This window comes from Cynocephalus volans, chromosome 2 (assembly GCF_027409185.1).
Source record: "Cynocephalus volans isolate mCynVol1 chromosome 2, mCynVol1.pri, whole genome shotgun sequence".
Lineage (NCBI taxonomy): Eukaryota > Metazoa > Chordata > Mammalia > Dermoptera > Cynocephalidae > Cynocephalus > Cynocephalus volans.
In genome coordinates this window covers 206961117-206977827 of record NC_084461.1, presented here as the reverse complement: position 1 = coordinate 206977827, position 16711 = coordinate 206961117, and the positions used below count along the sequence as shown (strand labels likewise).

The following is a 16711-nucleotide window of genomic DNA, read 5'->3' as shown; positions in this document are numbered from 1 at the left end:
CACATCTGAGGGGAAGACTGAGGAAAGCGCGCTGTAGGGAGAGGGCAACCTAACTGACTCCCGGCGGGGGTCTTTCCTGCTGCCCGGGGTGGGGTGCCTAAGAGGTTAAAGTCCACAGAGTAGGGGGCATAGCCCCACCAAGGGCAGGGGCGTCTTTTCTAGACCAGAGAGATCGGGCGGGGTGAGGACCCTCGCTCAGGGCACCCAGGAGCCGGCCTCTGCACCCCGCATCCCACTGACGGAAAGGGGTCGCCTGAAGCACAGGCCCTGAGGACGGTCCACGCCTCGACCTCTCCCTCTCCGTCCCAGAACCCTCGCATCCCACCCACCACACACTTCTCCCCTCACACTCGTGCCCCCACACCGCCCTGCTCCCACCTCCTGCCCTCACTCCCACCCCCTCTCTGGACTCTTGTACCTCGATGGTCCCACACCCCTGCTGTCTGGAGGCCCTGGCCACAGACGCCACTTCACCCGCCGCTATCCTGTCTCCCTCCCCTCCCTAGACTCCCCTGCCCGCCTCCCCCTCCCTGGCTTTTAAGAACAAGCCCCTTCTGGACTCCTGGGTCGACCCCACTGGTGATCCCCAGGATCTCGTGAGATTTTGCCCTAAAAAGAGAAACGGGATTGGTCAGGGAACTTGCTGAGTCAGCGTCTGGTTCTTTCCATCCAGCGACTGTGCGGGCGACACCACGTGGAGACCTGCTGGGTTTGGAGAAACACGTAAGTGCAACCCTGTTTCCTCCACTTTCTCTCAGGGTGAACTTGGACTCCTCACTGGCCACCACCCCCTCCCGCGGGTCCCCATTTTCCAACTAAAACCGTGTTAATAGGGTTGAAAGAATGTGCTTGAGTCGGGTCAGCCCTGGCTTCCTGTTCCAGAAAAATGGCCACAGTTATGAGTCTGAGGCGTAACAATTGGTCGAACTGTGGCGTGTGTCTGTGGTTTGATGTCATTAGAGAGTGAATGGGTGCACGTTTGAAATTGGGTAGCTGCTGTCTGTGGGAATCGGGCCCTTCTGGAGGCAGTGGGAGGCGGGGGTCAGCTCAGCCAGAGGCCTCAGTGGGGTCCGGAGAAGGAGCGAATAAAGGGCAAAGATAGGCCTGCGGTGCAGTGGTCAGTGTCCTCGAGGGAAGGGGCACTTGTGGCCGAGCACAGGGTGGGTCAGTCACATTGTCTTCTGGTTCAGCTAAGGGAAAACTGGTGCTCAGGTTTGGAGATAAAAGGAGGATTCCCACTGAAAGGGCAGGACCAAGTGCCCAGTTTTCAGTCTCCTCAGCAGTATTTGCTGAGGTTTCTCAGGAGGCCGTTGCTTCATAAATTCATGTGTTAAAACAGTCTTCTTGTTTTTGGAGCATTTCAGTTACTGCTATCAGACTTGGGTGGAAACGGGAAACAATAGGACACCTGGAATGCTACGTATTGGAGCCCTGAGGCCAGTCTGAGTTGGACCAGAGTGGACGGAAGACGTCATCAGGTAAGGTGGTTCCTTGAACTATCTCAGTGCCCACAGAAGCCCTGTTGCCCTCTCTGTCCTTGTCACTGAGGAGCTGAATGGAATCTGCTTCCTGAAGCCCCTCACAAGGGAGGAAGAAGCAGGAGTTGCCTTTATATTTTCAAGTCATTTCCCCCAAAGAGCATTTCATTTGATCTTATGCCTTTTATAAGAAGCAACCCTAGTGTGTTCAGGACCCTATTCTGAAACCACAGTTACATTCAGAACCTCTGTTCCAGGTAATCAGACACCAAAGGCTAGATCTATGTGTCGTGTCAAGTAGGGATAGTGTGAGCTCAGAGAGGTTTTAGTCTCACTTCCCCGTGATCTTGGACCACTGGGCATAAGGGTCACTCCCAGGAAGTGAGCAACAAGATCACACAGCCTCGTCATCCTGTGTCACTTGGGGAGGTCATCGAGCCCATGTGGCTTGGCTTGGAGTTGGACAATCAAGCTGAGACGTGAGGCCCAAGAATGACTGCATATGTTGAGAGTGTGGCATGATGTGTGGGCACTGTCAGTAACAGGACACCTGGCTATAACCCCCAATGTCGCTGCTGCCTCCAGAGCAGGAAATGGTGACTTTATGTCCCAAAGCTCCAAACTCCAAGAGTGGCTGTATCAGGGTACACTGAGACCAAGTTCCTGAGAGGAGGGGGCATGCAGTGAGGACAGATGTGGGTCATCATGCAGGTCACCTTCTTGTGGAGGAAGAAAGGGGCAGTCCTTTGTTTAGGTCTAGAAATTATTGGATCTGAAGTGAAACCACTCCCTGTTGAGTAGTGGAGGGCATAGGGAGGGCCAACAGAGACCTTTGATGACTAACAATGCAGATAGGGCAAAGAAGTTAGGGTAAGAAGAGATCTCACTCTGGAGGTGGAATAGCCTTACTGGATCCCAAGTGGAATATTGTTCTGCTCAAGGACTAGGTAAGAGAGCCTAAGATGGGAAAGCCACTAGCATGGGGACTGGTCTCCAGGCCTCTCATCAGTCTGATGCCTTGTTGAAGGCCAGAGGAGTTAGAGTCTTCCTCTGGAACCCAGGAAGGTTGTCTTCCAGCATTCCTGGTGCCTCTTTGGATCCAGAAAAACAGCTGGGTTTTTTGCACTACACCTTGTGGTTTGTCATGTTCTCTGAGATAGCTCAGTAGAATTGGGGAGAATTCCTTGACTTCTGTTGATGCCAGTGGAAAAGTGTCTCCCAGAAACCTGGCCACATCTCAGGCTCCAAGAGGGGCTGGCTGACATTTCAGGGATGTAGAAAGAGGGCTGCCCCAGCAGCACAGGCTGGGAGAGGGACACTAGAAGCACAGAAATAGACCAAAAACCCGAGGGCAGGTGCTCTGGTAATCCCCGCTGGGATTCTGTGATTGGAGAAGAGGGTACAGGACACCCCCACCAATGAGTTCAGAGGTTGCTCTGGCCTGTGCACCCAAGAAGGACCATAAGGAGAATAGGCAAGCAGGATGTGGCAGAAATGTCCCCGAAATCCATGCCTGCACCCTGGGAGTCGTGCTGGGCCCCAGTATTTTTACTTCTCCCTGTTACTAGGCAGGAAGGACTGCACCTTTGTGCAAATGTGCTCCTGGTGTCCTTCCTCCACTGCCAGAGCATGTCCCCTGGACAAGCAGGCTGCCCACGGAGGTGGACATAGGAGTGCACGCAGTGATGGTGCTTGGCTTAGATGTCGTTGTGGTTCCTCCTGCCTGCATGGGTCTCCTGGAAGCTGGGATCTTATAGAACCTTCCCAAGCTCGCACTTCAGCAATTTTCCTCTTTGCCCGTGGTTCACCCGAAGTTTGTCAGTCAGCTCTGTCTAATGTTGAGATTATCCACCCACTGGTGGGGTGTGGAAGTGGGGGGCTTAGATCCATTTGAACCCCTTCCGTGAGGTCTACCAGTTACTCCCTGTGTGGATCTCAGCAAGTTCTTTGCCTATGGAGTTGCAGATTCACCAGGCCAAAAATGAACATAACAGTGAACTTCAGATTTTCTGTGAGGGTTATTTGAGGTACCGGGTGAGAAGTGCCACCACCTTTTCTGTGCCTAGTGGGTGCTCAGTAATCAGGGACAGTGATAATCATCTTTGTTACTAAGGTCCCTCTCCTGCAGCTGCCAAGCAAAGGCGATTGCTGGGAGTTAAAGTAAACGTGTACAGAACACATTGCAGTTTAATTCAATTTTTGAGGTATAAAAATTTGAGGTACAAATTTGGAGAAAGCAGTCTGCAGATATACCAAAATGGAGAATATCCTTCAGTGAATCCCATCCTCCTTGCCAGTGGAAAATAAGAAATTTGGGGGCATCACAGTGCATGTCACAGAGAATGGCCTGGAGAATTCTTTGGGTGGGGAAATTCTCTCTGTCTTAGTGTTCTGAAACTTCAAAAGAACCAATGTGAGATCGTGCCTGAGATGGGAATCATGCCTAAACTTGGCAGGTCCTTAAATGCCAAATATAGTTTCATATTTTGTGAGGGAAAAGCTATTTGTGCACTGTGCTTAATACGGAGAGAGAGAAAAATGAAGTTTTAATTTATGTGCCTGATGGTGTCTCTCTGATAAGAATCTTTGTACCTGAGAGGCTCAGGGAATGGGAAGGGGCTGTTTGAAGGTACGTTTGCATCAGTTGTTTCCTAAGATCAGGAAACATCAGTTATTAACATCTGCTTGGCAAGGAGCCATTGGAGATCACATTCAGAGTAAAGGCCTCTGGAAAATGCCTTGGCCTCGTGATGGCTGCCTGTGAACCATCCATTTGTGGAGGAGGGCGCCTGTACCTAAAGAGAAGGTCTTGTGGCAGCTTCTTTGATGACAAGGATATTTGCATTTGGCCCACGTTTCTTTTCTTCCCTGGCTCCATGATCCCAGGGAATCCACAACTCTCACCCCTCAGTAATGTGGAGATGGGAAAATCACTGTTCCAGATTTGGCCACCAGTACTACCCTGTGGTGCTCCCCAGCCCACGTTCCTGTATTTAATCTTCTCAATCCAGTTTACTGAGAGGATCCCGACGTTCTGGAAGGAAAGGCCCTTTACATCCAGGGAGAGAGGAGAATGAATCTCCCTCCCTGCCTCAGTGATTACCTTGAATTTATCAGGTCTACCTTGTCTCTTCTTTAGCCACTCCTCTTTTAATTTCTCAGCTCCATTCCAGGGAAAAGTCTTTCATTTCTCCATATTTTACTTGTCTTGGGTAATCCACTCAGTCTCACTGCAAGTGCCCAACACTACCGTGCCCAGCCCTCACCCTTACTTCTGACCAATTCCTGGTTGTAATTTTGACTCCACCTCTTTTGAGGAAGCCTTGACCTTCAAAGTCTGGAAGACCAACCACTCTTCACTTGTACCTCTTTTCTTCCCTGAATGGACACATGATTTGCTGTGTTAGAGATCATAAGGTATAAGTGGGAACTTAATACTTGGGGATTTTTAAGGTTTTTTTGTCCTTATTTTACCTTATTTTGTTTGGGATATTAGCACACTCTTCAGCAAGCTGTCTTAACTTGAACATTTGGGCAATTTGAGTGTGGCCCCAAATTTCCCCAAGAATTGTATTTTCAGGTTTGTTTTATTTTCTGGGTTCCCTCACCCCCTCCTTAAATGGACATACGATTGAATCAGTTGAAACTGGAGAACGCCAAAAACCCCAATCAGGGTTCACTGTGTAAGGATCCAATAATGTAATCAGATTTCGCTCTTCCGATGGGAGCTTGGATCTGAAAAGGGGAGATTTAACCAGAAAGGCCTATAGCAACTTCTGAGGAGAAAGAGAAGACCCAGAGACCTGGAGCATTGGAGTCAATGTTGGGGTCCTCTCTGAGGTCAGGGCAGACAGCTTCCTGAACCACTCCTGGTCTGGTGAGGTAGGAACTTAAGGCTACAGACACCACCGTCTTTCCACCCATCAGCCAAGCGTCCATGATGTCGTTCAGGGTATCACCGCATATAGTTTTCCTTTTTCTTTCCTCACAAATGAGCAGGGTTTACTCTTGCCTCTAAACGTAGTTTTGCCTTACTTCCGAACATTTTGATTTCTGCTTTGGTTTATGCCATTTTATGGATATATATATATATATATATATATATACACACGTATATATATATACGTATATATATATAAAATTTAAATTTATTTATTTATTTATTTATCTATCTATTTATCTATTTATTTATTTATTTAAAAAGATGACCGGTAAGGGGATCTTAACCCTTGACTTGGTGTTGTCAGCACCATGCTCTCCCAAGTGAGCTAACCGGCCATCCTTATGTAGGGATCTGAACCCATGGCCTTGGTGTTATCAACACCACACTTTCCCAAGTGAGCCACGGACTGCCCCTAAATTTTATGGACATTTAAAATAATATCTTGGGGCTGGCTGGTTAGCTCAGTTGGTTAGAGTGCAGTATTATATAACAAGGTCACAGGTTCAGATCTCTGTACCCAACAGCCACCAAAAATAATAATAATAATAATAATAATAATAATTTCTTTTCTTTTCTTTTTTTTTTTTTTTTTTGGTCTTTTTCATGACCGGCACTCAGCCAGTGAGTGCACCGGCCATTCCTATATAGGATCTGAACCCGCGGCGGGAACGTCGCCGCGCTCCCAGCGCAGCACTCTCCCTAGTGCGCCACGGGCTCGGCCCATAATAATAATTTCTTAAAAAAACTAGAGTTTACTTTCTGAAATGAAAGACATCTAATAGTTGGCATTTTACTTGATGACATTTTAAATATTTAGTGTGTAACCACTAATTTTAGTTTATATCATTTATGTTTTGTGATTTTACTATTTAGGCTTTTAATTTTAAAACCGAAGCTTAGAAAATATTCCATAGAATCTTTTTAGGAGTGGAGCCTTTTTCAAGAGCTCTAGAGTACAACATGGTGACTGTAGTTAATAAGAATGTGCTGTATTGTATACTTGAAAATGGCAAAGAGAGGAGGTTTTAATTGTTCTCTTCACAAATAAATATGTGAGGTAATGCGTATGTTAGCTTGAGTTAGCCGTATGTATACATAATTTTGTACACCATAAACATATAAAATTATTTTGTCAATTTAAAAACTATTGAAGGAAAAAGAATGAGTGGAGGCTTTGTTCTACTATGAAGTATTTGTTCCCCTGAACTCCATGTAAAAGTGGTAATTGTCATATATGTAAAAGAGATATATATTAAAATGTACATCTCAGAATGTGTCTTCTTAGTCTCTTACTTTGAAATGCGTAGTAAAACTGTTACACTGCTTTTATGGTTTCTCATTTAAAATTTTTACTGAAGGCTGGCCGGTTAGCTCAGTTGGTTAGAGTATGATGTTGATATCACCAAGGTCAAGGGTGCAGATCCCCTCACTGGTCAGCTACCTCCAACCCCTCCAAAACAGCCCCCACTGTGGCCTTATGTTTCCCATCTGGGTTATTTGTTGGAACTGAGAAGGAGGCTGTGCTGGGCCAGGTGACATTCCTATTCCCATTGTCCATGAGTGATAATCAGAAACTTTTCCTCGAAAAGGGTGGGGTCAGTTTTGAGGCTCCTCCTTTCTCGCTTCCCTGGGGGGCTACAGTTAAATGGAGCAGTGGGGCGTTATGGCATGGGGCAGTGCTCATCCGGCCCCCTCCTTCACACTTGGCCATTTGCTCGTCCTAGTGGCAGCAGAGGCAGAGCTGTGGCTTTGTGGCCACCAAGTACGAATGGAATTGGGGTAAATTGAGGACTCCCCTGCTGTTGCCAGAGCAGTGACTTTGCTCCAAATTGGTTTCTCTGAAGTGTGGGGAGAAGATGTAGTTGCTTGTGCTTGGCATGAGTGGGATGCCTTATTCCCTGCATGTTTCCTCAGGATTCATTTCGGAGCAGATTCATCAGGATAAACATGTGGGCCCCACCGAGACTCCTGGACCTGGCAGGGCAGAGCCTGCTGAGAGATGAGGCCTTGGCCATCGCCGCCCTCGATGAGCTGCCCGTGGAGCTGTTCCCACCACTCTTCATGGCAGCCTTTGCTAGGAGACACAGCAAGACCCTGAAGGCGATGGTGCAGGCCTGGCCCTTCGCTTGCCTCCCTCTGGGGGCTCTCATGAGGGAATGGCAGCCTCACAAGGAGATCTTTCAAGCTGCACTCAGTGGGCTTGATGTCTTGCTTGCTCAGAAGGTTCGCCCCAGGTGAGGGTGATCCAGTAGCCTGGTAGGGTCCTGGGATTCTGAGCAGGCATAGCTGGGGTCAGGGAGCGTGGGGGACCAAAGGGTGGCCAGGGGCTTCTGATGGTGCCGGTGAGGAAGCTCAGCGAGGTTTTGGGCCCATGGCTGGAGTCACTCTGGAAGTGGGCTTCTGCCATGATGGGCCATTTAAGATACAGAGGTGACTGAAGGACGTGTACCTGCACCCTTCTGGTGGCACCTAAAGGTATGAGAAGTGGAGACCAGGAAGATCTCAGGGGAGAAGGGATTGCAGGAGATGGATGCAGAGGACATGTAGGAAGGGAGCAACTGATGTCTGGCGTGTGTGGTAAAAGTGCACGTCAGACATCTGGTCCTTGCCTCGATTCTGAGACTTGTGCTCTTATTCTGAGTTAATTGCCTGTTTTCCCTGCAGGAGGTGGAAGCTGCGAGTGCTAGATCTACGCAGAAATGCTCACCAGGATTTCTGGACCGTATGGTCTGGAACCAGGTCTGGCATGTGCTCACTGGGGGAGCCAGTGACAACCCAGCCCATGAGTAAGAAGCAGAAAGTGGAAAGTTCGTGCATGGGGGCAAAGCAGCCTTTGGCTCCCTTGCAGGTGCTCGTTGACCTGTACCTCAGGAAAGGTACCCATGATGAATTGCTCACCTACCTCATTGAGAAAGTCAAGCAGAGGAAAGGTTTACTACACCTGTGCTGTACGAAGCTGGAGATTGTTGCAGTGCCCATGAAACATATTAAGATGATCCTGAAAATGGTGCAGCTGGACTCTGTGCAGGACTTGGAAGTGAATTGTATCTGGAAACTGTCCACCCTAGGGAATTTTGCTCCTTACCTGGGCAAGATGGGAAGTCTGCGCAAACTCCTCCTCTCCCACAGGAACACGTCTTCCTACACATCCCCAGAGGAGGAGGAGCAGTGTGTCGCCCAGTTAGCTTCTCAGTTCCTGAGTCTGCACCACCTCCAGGAGCTCTATTTGGACTCTATCAACTTCCTCAATGGCCGCCTGGACCAGATGCTCAGGTGAGGGGGGGCGAGGTTTCTCTGTGGACCAGAGCAAGTCCTTCTTCATTTTGGTGAAAGATAATGTGCATCTTCTGTGTGCCAGTTGCCAACAGTGCGAGAGTGAACAAGTCACTAGAAGTCAAGTCTGGTTCACTGCTCTGTCCCTATGCATGGAATCACGGAACTGCCTAGATAAAGTTTAGAGGTGTAAACTAGAGTAGATGCTGTTAACAGCGGCTCTTTCACAGGAAACTGTGTAATGGGGTTGGGGCCTGGGGAGGGTGGCTTTGCGAATTCCTTGGGAAGTGATATCTAAGTTAAGATGCCCAATAGTAACTAAGCAAGAAAGGCACTGAAGAAGAAGGGAAAGACCATCAAACATGAGGTTTCAGATTGTTCGCCCTGCACTCACCAGTTTTCCCAGCATGAGCCTCTCCATCCAAACCTCCTTCATTAGTTCCTCTCTGTAAAGGGTGGTTTTGAATTCCAGGTGAGGTAATATGTGGGAAAGGCGTGATTCTGGAGATGAGGGGGAAGGAGCAGGAATGAGGGATTTAAAATGTGATAGATGGTTTGCTGATGACACAGTGATCTAACGTGGCCCCTGCAGGCTGGTCGCATGTTAATGACCTTGCCCAAGTTTGTCCTTTGTGAATGTTTCCCAGTACCCTTATCGGGCACAGAGATACAGGCAACTGAACACAAGTACTGGCCAGAAGGAATCCGAGTTGAAAGCGCATCTGGTTGTGTTTCCAAGTACTAAAATTCACTAATGCCCTTGTGTGCTTGAGACATTGGATCAGGCTCTGTTCTGAGCATGTCCCGTCATCATCTCAATTCATGCTCCCAACACCTAAGAGGTATATCTTGTCCTATGCTTGACAGATGAGCAAGGGTCGTTTGAGATTCTGTTTTCTTTACCCAGTCACACAGTAAATAAGTAATGGAGAAAGGACTCCACTTGAACTTGTACTCACTTGAATGCCCCTTTACAGCATAGCATCCTGGGGGTTGACTATCACCAGGAAGATTTTAGGTTTTGGTGAAATAGGCCTCTCCTGCCTTGAGTCCTGGGTCACCCCATCACCTTGCCCACTACCACAGTTCCCTGGCACTAACTGCTCTGTCTCTCCCCAGGTGCCTGAAGAGTCCCTTGGAGACCCTCTCCATAACTAACTCCCTACTTTCAGAATCAGACCTGATGCATCTGTCCCAGTGCCCCAACATCACTCAGCTGAAGGAACTGAGTCTGAGTGGGGTCATGCTGACCACTGTGAATCCTGAGCCCCTCCAACTTCTGCTGGAGAGAGCCTCTGCAACCCTCCAGGATCTTGATTTAAATGAGTGTGGGATTATGGACTCCCTATTCAGTGCCATCCTGCCTGTCCTGAGCCGCTGCTCCCAGCTCATGATCTTAAGGTTCTGCGGGAACCCCATCTCCATGGCTGCCTTGGAGAACCTCGTGCGCCACACCGTCAGCATGAGCAAGCTAACCCACGTGCTGTATCCTCCCCCACTGGAGAGTTTTGATGACGACTATGGTGTCCTCCACCTGGGGAGACTTACCCAGCTGCATGCCACGCTGAAGCGGATGCTGCACGAATTTGGACGGCAGGATATAGTCTGGTTCAGCGCCAACCCGTCCGTACTGTGGTGATAGGACCTTCTTTGACCCGCAGCCCATCCTGTGCCCCTGTTTCTTGCCTGCTTAGTTGTGCACATGTAGCAGAAGCTTTATTCTGGGCACTTGGACACTGAAGCCCAAGATGTAAGTGCGTTGTGAAGGAATGTAGAAGCCACACTTTCAAACAACTGCTCAGCATGAGCAGGAAAAGGAAAGATTAGGGGTAGTGGCAGATATTGACTTGGTGTGCAGATGGGATCTTTAGGTAGATGCATCTATTAGAGTTAGAAATATGAATCTGAATGTGTAGAGGGTGATTTGAGCTTGGGAGTTTCGGTCTTGGGCATTATCCCTGCGTGGATGATTGTAAAAAAATGGTCACAAATAAAGGGAACTTCATTGTAAACCGTCTGGTGTCCCCTATGATATAGTAACCTGCTTCCCCAATTTAAACCTCAGGAATGTCCAGAAGGCACTGAACATCCGTTGTGCTTGGACACTGTGAGCTGCAAAAGATTCAGCTCCAAGACCTCATGGCACTGTTTATCATTCTTTCCATTTGGTTCTTCTCTCCAGGGTATCTGTTACTTCCTTGCTTATATCTGTGGCTGTTCAGAGCGTTCAAGTTGTATCTTCAGGGCCTGGTACATACTAAGTGGTCAATAGTGAGCACCTTTGGAGTAAAGGGTTCTTCACAGGTCCCTCACTGCTAACCCCACTGTGACCCTGGACTCACATCTCTGTGTTCTCCAGGGTATCTGTAAGCTTCTGCCCCTGGACTTTGGCTGTGCCAGTATAAGGCTTCACAGTGCACAAGTCAGGACCCCAGTAGGGGAAGGGTTTGTCTACCCTGTGGATGAGCTGGAGCCTGTGATCCTCCCTGGGCCTCTCCAACAGGAGCCTGCCATCCCATCAGATCCAGCCCCTTCTTTAATTTAGTAATGGCCAGTTAAAGACATCTAAATTCCTTTTAGCAAGATACTGTGATCATAATTTGTTTAGTATTTGCATCCCTCATTAAAAATATGACATCCGTTTGTGGTCCTATCAACAAAAGAATGACTTTCTCCCTATAATATTCCCCCCTCCCTCCATATCAAGAAGGTAGTAAGCTAACTTGGAGCCAGTGAGATGCCTTGGATTTTGGGTCCCAATAGTGAACAAACTGATGTCCAGTCCTTGGGTGCACTTGGGTGGAAGCAGATTAATGTCAGACTTGGGAGAAGGGGGTAGGGGCCACTCTGCAGGACAAACTGTCCAAAAGAAAGGGAGATGTCACACTGTGAGATTGGCTCCAGTGTTAACTGAGCAGTCGGCAAGAGGGCTGCCTGCCTGCCAGTGCTCCTATGCCACAGTGTCCTGCCCTAGGCTGCCTCACCAGTCTTGCCGCACCGCCTCCCTGAGAAGCACGTGGGAAGAAGGCTACACTCCAAGGCCCTGGGTCAGGGCTCCATCTGCACATTGCCCTGAGTGCCAGCAAGCCCAGTCCTGCTTGTTCTCCTTCTGAGGCCTCTCACTTGGTGCTGGCTTCTCGTGTGCATGCTGCTGTCATTATTGACCATCAGCGACTCCAAGTGTTGACACTCACAGCAGATGGGCCTTTCTCCATTCTCCTCCCATAGCAATTAACCCTTGTTTCTGTTCTCCCTTCTAGTCTCCTACCCTGAGCCCCTGAAGAAAGAAACAGAAATGGGCCCATTAGCTTGTGGGGCATACTTTGCCATTTCTGAGAGAAGAAAAATCGCAGAAATCCATATATCCGAAGGTGTGACCCAAAATGGGACTGGATAAAAGTCTCTTGTTTTCCAAGTTATATACCCTGTCCCAGCATCCGTTCACAAGTTTCGGGGAATATTTCCCATAATGAGAAACCACACCTCTGGGGTTTGAGGAAAGGTGTAGAAAACAGGCAGTTTTTCCAGAGAGGAAGAGAAGGCAAAGCAGCGTATCGTTTCAGCTTAGGTTCCTCAGTGTGAAATAGAGAGAATGATACACACTTCATATCATTGCAGTGGGGTTCACCGGGGCTAATTCACATAAAGCACATGTCAGATTGCCCTGAACAAGGATGGTCCAGCACAGCATATTGATAACCAGCTGTCTGATGCAAGAAGGAAAAACAAAGAAATATAAACACTGCATGTCTCTGTGCATTCTTGCTGCTATAACAAAATACCGCAGACTGGATAACTTACGCATAATAGAAATTTATGTTTCACAGCTCTGAAGGCTGGCAGTCCAAGATTAAGGCACCCACAGTTTCAGTGTCTGCTGAGGGCTCTTTCTCTGCTTCCACAATGGTGCCTCATTGCTGTGTCTTCTGGAGTAGATGAACACTGTGTCCTCACATGGCCAAAGGGCAGAGGGGATGTGAGAGGGTTGGCCGGTTCGCTCGGTTGGTTAGAGTGCAGCCTTATAACAGAAGGGATGTAAGAGACTAGGTTGGTCCCTTCAACCTGTTTTATAAGAGCACTAATTCCTTTTGTGAGGGGAGAGTGCTCATGACTTAATCACTTCCAGAAACACCCCACTGCTTAATAGTATCACATTTTGTATTAGGTTCCAACATAGGGATTTTGGAAGGACACATATATTCTAAAACAGAATGCCCTACAGATGGGACTTTATTTTGCTTGGAGACCTCATTTGAGAGATGAATCTAGCTAAATTATTTATTTATAATTTAGATTTTGGCATCAAAATCTTCAAAGAGGCTTGGTATCAGTGCCATGAGTTATTGAAAACTTGAGTTTGGCTGGAGAGAGACCTGATCAGTAAGGATCGTCATGCAAGGGGGCTGGGGAAGTGGTGACCACCCATGTCAGGGGGGCTGTGAATGTGAAGGCTCTGGGGGCCAGGGGGTTTCTAGGTCATTAGCAAGCCAGCAGGAGGAGTGTGGCACACCCAGTAGGATGCCTGGGATAAACAAGTCAGAATGAAGATGCACCATCTGTTCAGCAGACAGGTAGACTGGATTTATAGCAGCTGGGGAATATGAATATGAGAGGGAAGAATCTGAATAGAAAAGAGACAGAGTGGGGTCTAATGCATGTCCAGGGAATCATTCGGAGGCAGAAACAAGACTGAAAGAAGGTCTGAGACCTGGGCAGAAAGGAAATTTCAACTAGTCTTAGGAAAGGAAGTCAGGGAGAACCCAACAATTTCCAAATTCCAGAAAGGACTGCTGACTTGATCCAAAATTCAGATGAGTGTGAGGAAACCACATTAATCCTGCTACTACTACTACTACGGGTGAGGATGGTGTATCCAACTAGGCTCTTAGAGAAATAGCCCAGATTCTGCTCTGACATTAAGTCAGTGCTGGAGGCACATTTTCATCATCTGTCTAATTTCACATATGGTAATCTCGTATCTTGGGCTCAGAAACTTAAAAAGAGAAACGAGTTGGGCAGGGGGAGGTCCCGCGGGCTGAGCTGAGTTCTCATTTAGATTCATCCACCACACCAGACAGAGCAGAACATTGGCATGAGGAGTTAACCCGGGTTTCTAGCGGGAGGGTGTGCTGGTCCAGGCACCGAAGAGGGCTCTGCAGCTAGAGAGAGAATATTTTAGAGAGAAAGAATGGAGAACAAAAGGAGAGTGAGCCAGTATTTGGACAAGGAAAATTTGATATAAGATGAAGAGGCAGGGCCGCAACAGGCTGGAAAAGAAAGGGGTTGCCCTCAGAACTCTGGTTAGAAATTTTCTTCAATGAACCTCCTTCCAATCCTGAGACATGGAACAGAGATATGGGCCCTCGGGTCTGGGTCAAAGGAAACTGCTGACTGTGGAAAGGCAGGTTGTCAGCACTGTGAGAATCCTGAAAGTGCCAGAGCTGGGCTCCCTGGACAGTGTGCAAGTTCCTAGTGGAAACTGTATCTGCGACGGGACCCTCGGTTTCCCCACTCTCTGTGTTCTGACCAAAAATCACAGAGTGCCTTGACAGCTCTGTGACCCAGCCAGCTGCACATTTTTCCTTGCAGGCTTGAATCCAAACTGGGGCCATGAGTATTCCCAGACAAAACACTAGAAGGAACTGGCACTGGCCCTGAGCCAAATTACTTAAATCCTCCTATAAAGTCCATACCCTGACCCCTTCGCTGTGGACATACCTAGGTAGAACATCCCTTTCCCTTACTGTCCATCATGAAGATAGTCTACAGCACTCTGTACATAAACTGCCCTGGTAAATGCTTTGTACCGATCACTCTGGCATTTAGTGTTTCTTTCTTTGGAATCCAACCAGCCACATTTCGAGATGGTTTGGGGCACTCCCTTGTGGAAATTCCCCTGCCAGGAAACAGTCTGTCAGACCTCTGCGTACTCCCCACTTTCATGGTCCTGAGAAACAACTGTGGAGCTTTATTCTGATCCATAGACTCTTCAATGTTATATCATCCTTTGGAGAGATGAATCTATATTTTCACCATTTTACTCCTGGGTGAAGATTCATAAGCTTCACTTGCTTCTTTTTTTCTCCTAGGTCAGCTCTGCCAATGTTTTAGTTGAGGACTAGAGAAGTGTCTCCATACAGTTTCTTAAAAAGGTCAAAATGAATCAAGACAGAGATGAATCCTGATTTACATATAATTGCGATTTCCTGTCAAATCTTGCTCACCAAGCAAGGAGCTCATGCTATGAGTTGGGTTTCTTTCTAGTCAGTGGGTGATAACCTATAGGAAGTTGAAACATAAGTCAGGGTAGGAAGATGTGCTGGTTTGTTCATTTATGCAATAGCAGATATACAAAGGTTTATTAATCATTTTGTACGTGCTAGATCCTACACTAGCTGCTGGAGTACCTACCTACAGCTTAAGGTAATATGGGTGCCTCCCTCCCACTGCTTGGGAAGACACAAGGGCCTCAGGAGCCGATTGCAGTGAGGGTACACCATGGAGTAAGATTGTAAGCTTCTATAGACTGCCTCTGGCCAAAACGAGGTCATCCAGCACGTATTTCCGTTTCCTGGAATCTCCTGTGGCAACTTCTGGAAATATAATTCATGCAGCCGGGCCCAGGAGATTAGAAGAGAGTCGAAGATTACAACTCCCTGTCTTAGTCCCTTTGTGCTGCTATATCAAAATACCTGAGACTGGGTAATTTATAAAGCACAGAAATTGATTTCTCACAGTTCTGGAGGCTCGGAAGTCTAAGATCACAGTGCCAGCAGATTCAGTGTCTGGTGAAGGCTGTTCTTTGCTTCCAAGATGTCACCTTGTTGCTGTGTCCTTACCTGGTGGAAGGCCAAAAGGGATAAAGATTGGGTATAGTCTCTTTTATAAGGGTATTAATCCATCCATGAATGCAGAGCCCCCATGGCCTAATCACCTCCTAAAGGCCCCAGTTCATAATAATATCACATTGGGTCTTAGGTTCCAAGAGGAATTTTAGAGGGCACATTCAGACCATAGCATTCCCTTGTTCCAGAACTATTAATGTGAAATAACAGATACCAAACTTTTTTTTATCATAAACTCACTTAATCCCAAGATCACACCTCTTTCCACTTCACCGATAAAGAAAAAGACTCAGAGAATATGTATATGGGAGTTCTATCAGGTAGGCTTGGCCATGGAGGACTTTTAATCAATAATCATATTGACTGAGCCACTACAATCACTAGAGGTACTTCTCTGGATGATCAGGAATCACATCATCCTGCATGTGCCACTAACCATAAGTTCGGAAACTAGTGAATTATAGAATTTACATGTCATTAACTGGTAATTCAGAGGCCAAATTAACACGCGTGTGCTTTATTTGGCTTTATCACGTTTTAAAATTTTTTAAAAAATACTTTTTAGTAGTTTAAAATTTGGAAAAAATATAAAAATGCAAATTTTCAATGTTGCTTATAAAATAGATTGGTGACAACAGCATTGCCACCAGTAAGAAATAAAATAAAACCAAGTAGCATCAAATACATTTGAATGGCCCCTGAGCTCTTCTGTTTTCCAAGGGCTGCTTTTCTGTTTCACCTCATCTACTCCTCGCAAATGTGTTTGCTGCTTGGCCTTTATAAGCTCTTGGGTTTAAGAATTGTGATCAAACTCTTCAGTAACTTACAGGAATGAGAAATTTTGAAGAGATTTTAGTATTTGTCTCATGACATGAATAACGGGATTTGTATTAGTCTGTTTTCTGTTATTTATAACAGAATACCTAAAACTGGGTAATTTATAAAGAAATGAAATTTATTTCGTACAGTTTTGGAGGCTGGGAAGTCCATGGTTCAGGGGGCATGTTTGGTGAGAGCCTTTTTCAGCACAGAGTATCAGATGGCCAGAAGGGGCTTTGCAAGAGAACTAACTTCTCACTTGCTCCCCTTGTAAGGCCATCAGAGCCACACCCATTACTCCGAGAATGGATCAATCCATTCACAAGTGTACAGTGCTCACAATTTAATCAGCT

At 47.2% G+C, this 16711-nt stretch overlaps 1 protein-coding gene across 1 annotated transcript; it reads left to right on the top strand.

The window, feature by feature from the left end:
- The first annotated feature begins 7084 nt into the window (after positions 1 to 7084).
- On the top strand, positions 7085 to 10333 carry PRAME (PRAME nuclear receptor transcriptional regulator). Its single transcript, XM_063087753.1, has 4 exons — positions 7085 to 7183; positions 7336 to 7655; positions 8086 to 8694; positions 9814 to 10333. The coding sequence occupies exons 1-4, from the start codon at positions 7085 to 7087 to the stop codon at positions 10331 to 10333; spliced, it is 1548 nt and encodes a 515-aa protein (XP_062943823.1).
- Positions 10334 to 16711: the final 6378 nt, after the last annotated feature.

What these genes read in the sequence shown, in the direction of transcription:
- PRAME (XM_063087753.1), top strand. Translation starts at nt 7,085, where the DNA reads ATGGCATGGGGCAGTGCTCATCCGGCCCCCTCCTTCACACTTGGCCAT. An exon ending in GCTCAGAAGGTTCGCCCCAG is followed by an intron (nt 7,656 to 8,085) that starts GTGAGGGTGATC and finishes TTTTCCCTGCAG; the next exon opens with GAGGTGGAAGCTGCGAGTGC. An exon ending in CGCCTGGACCAGATGCTCAG is followed by an intron (nt 8,695 to 9,813) that starts GTGAGGGGGGGC and finishes GTCTCTCCCCAG; the next exon opens with GTGCCTGAAGAGTCCCTTGG.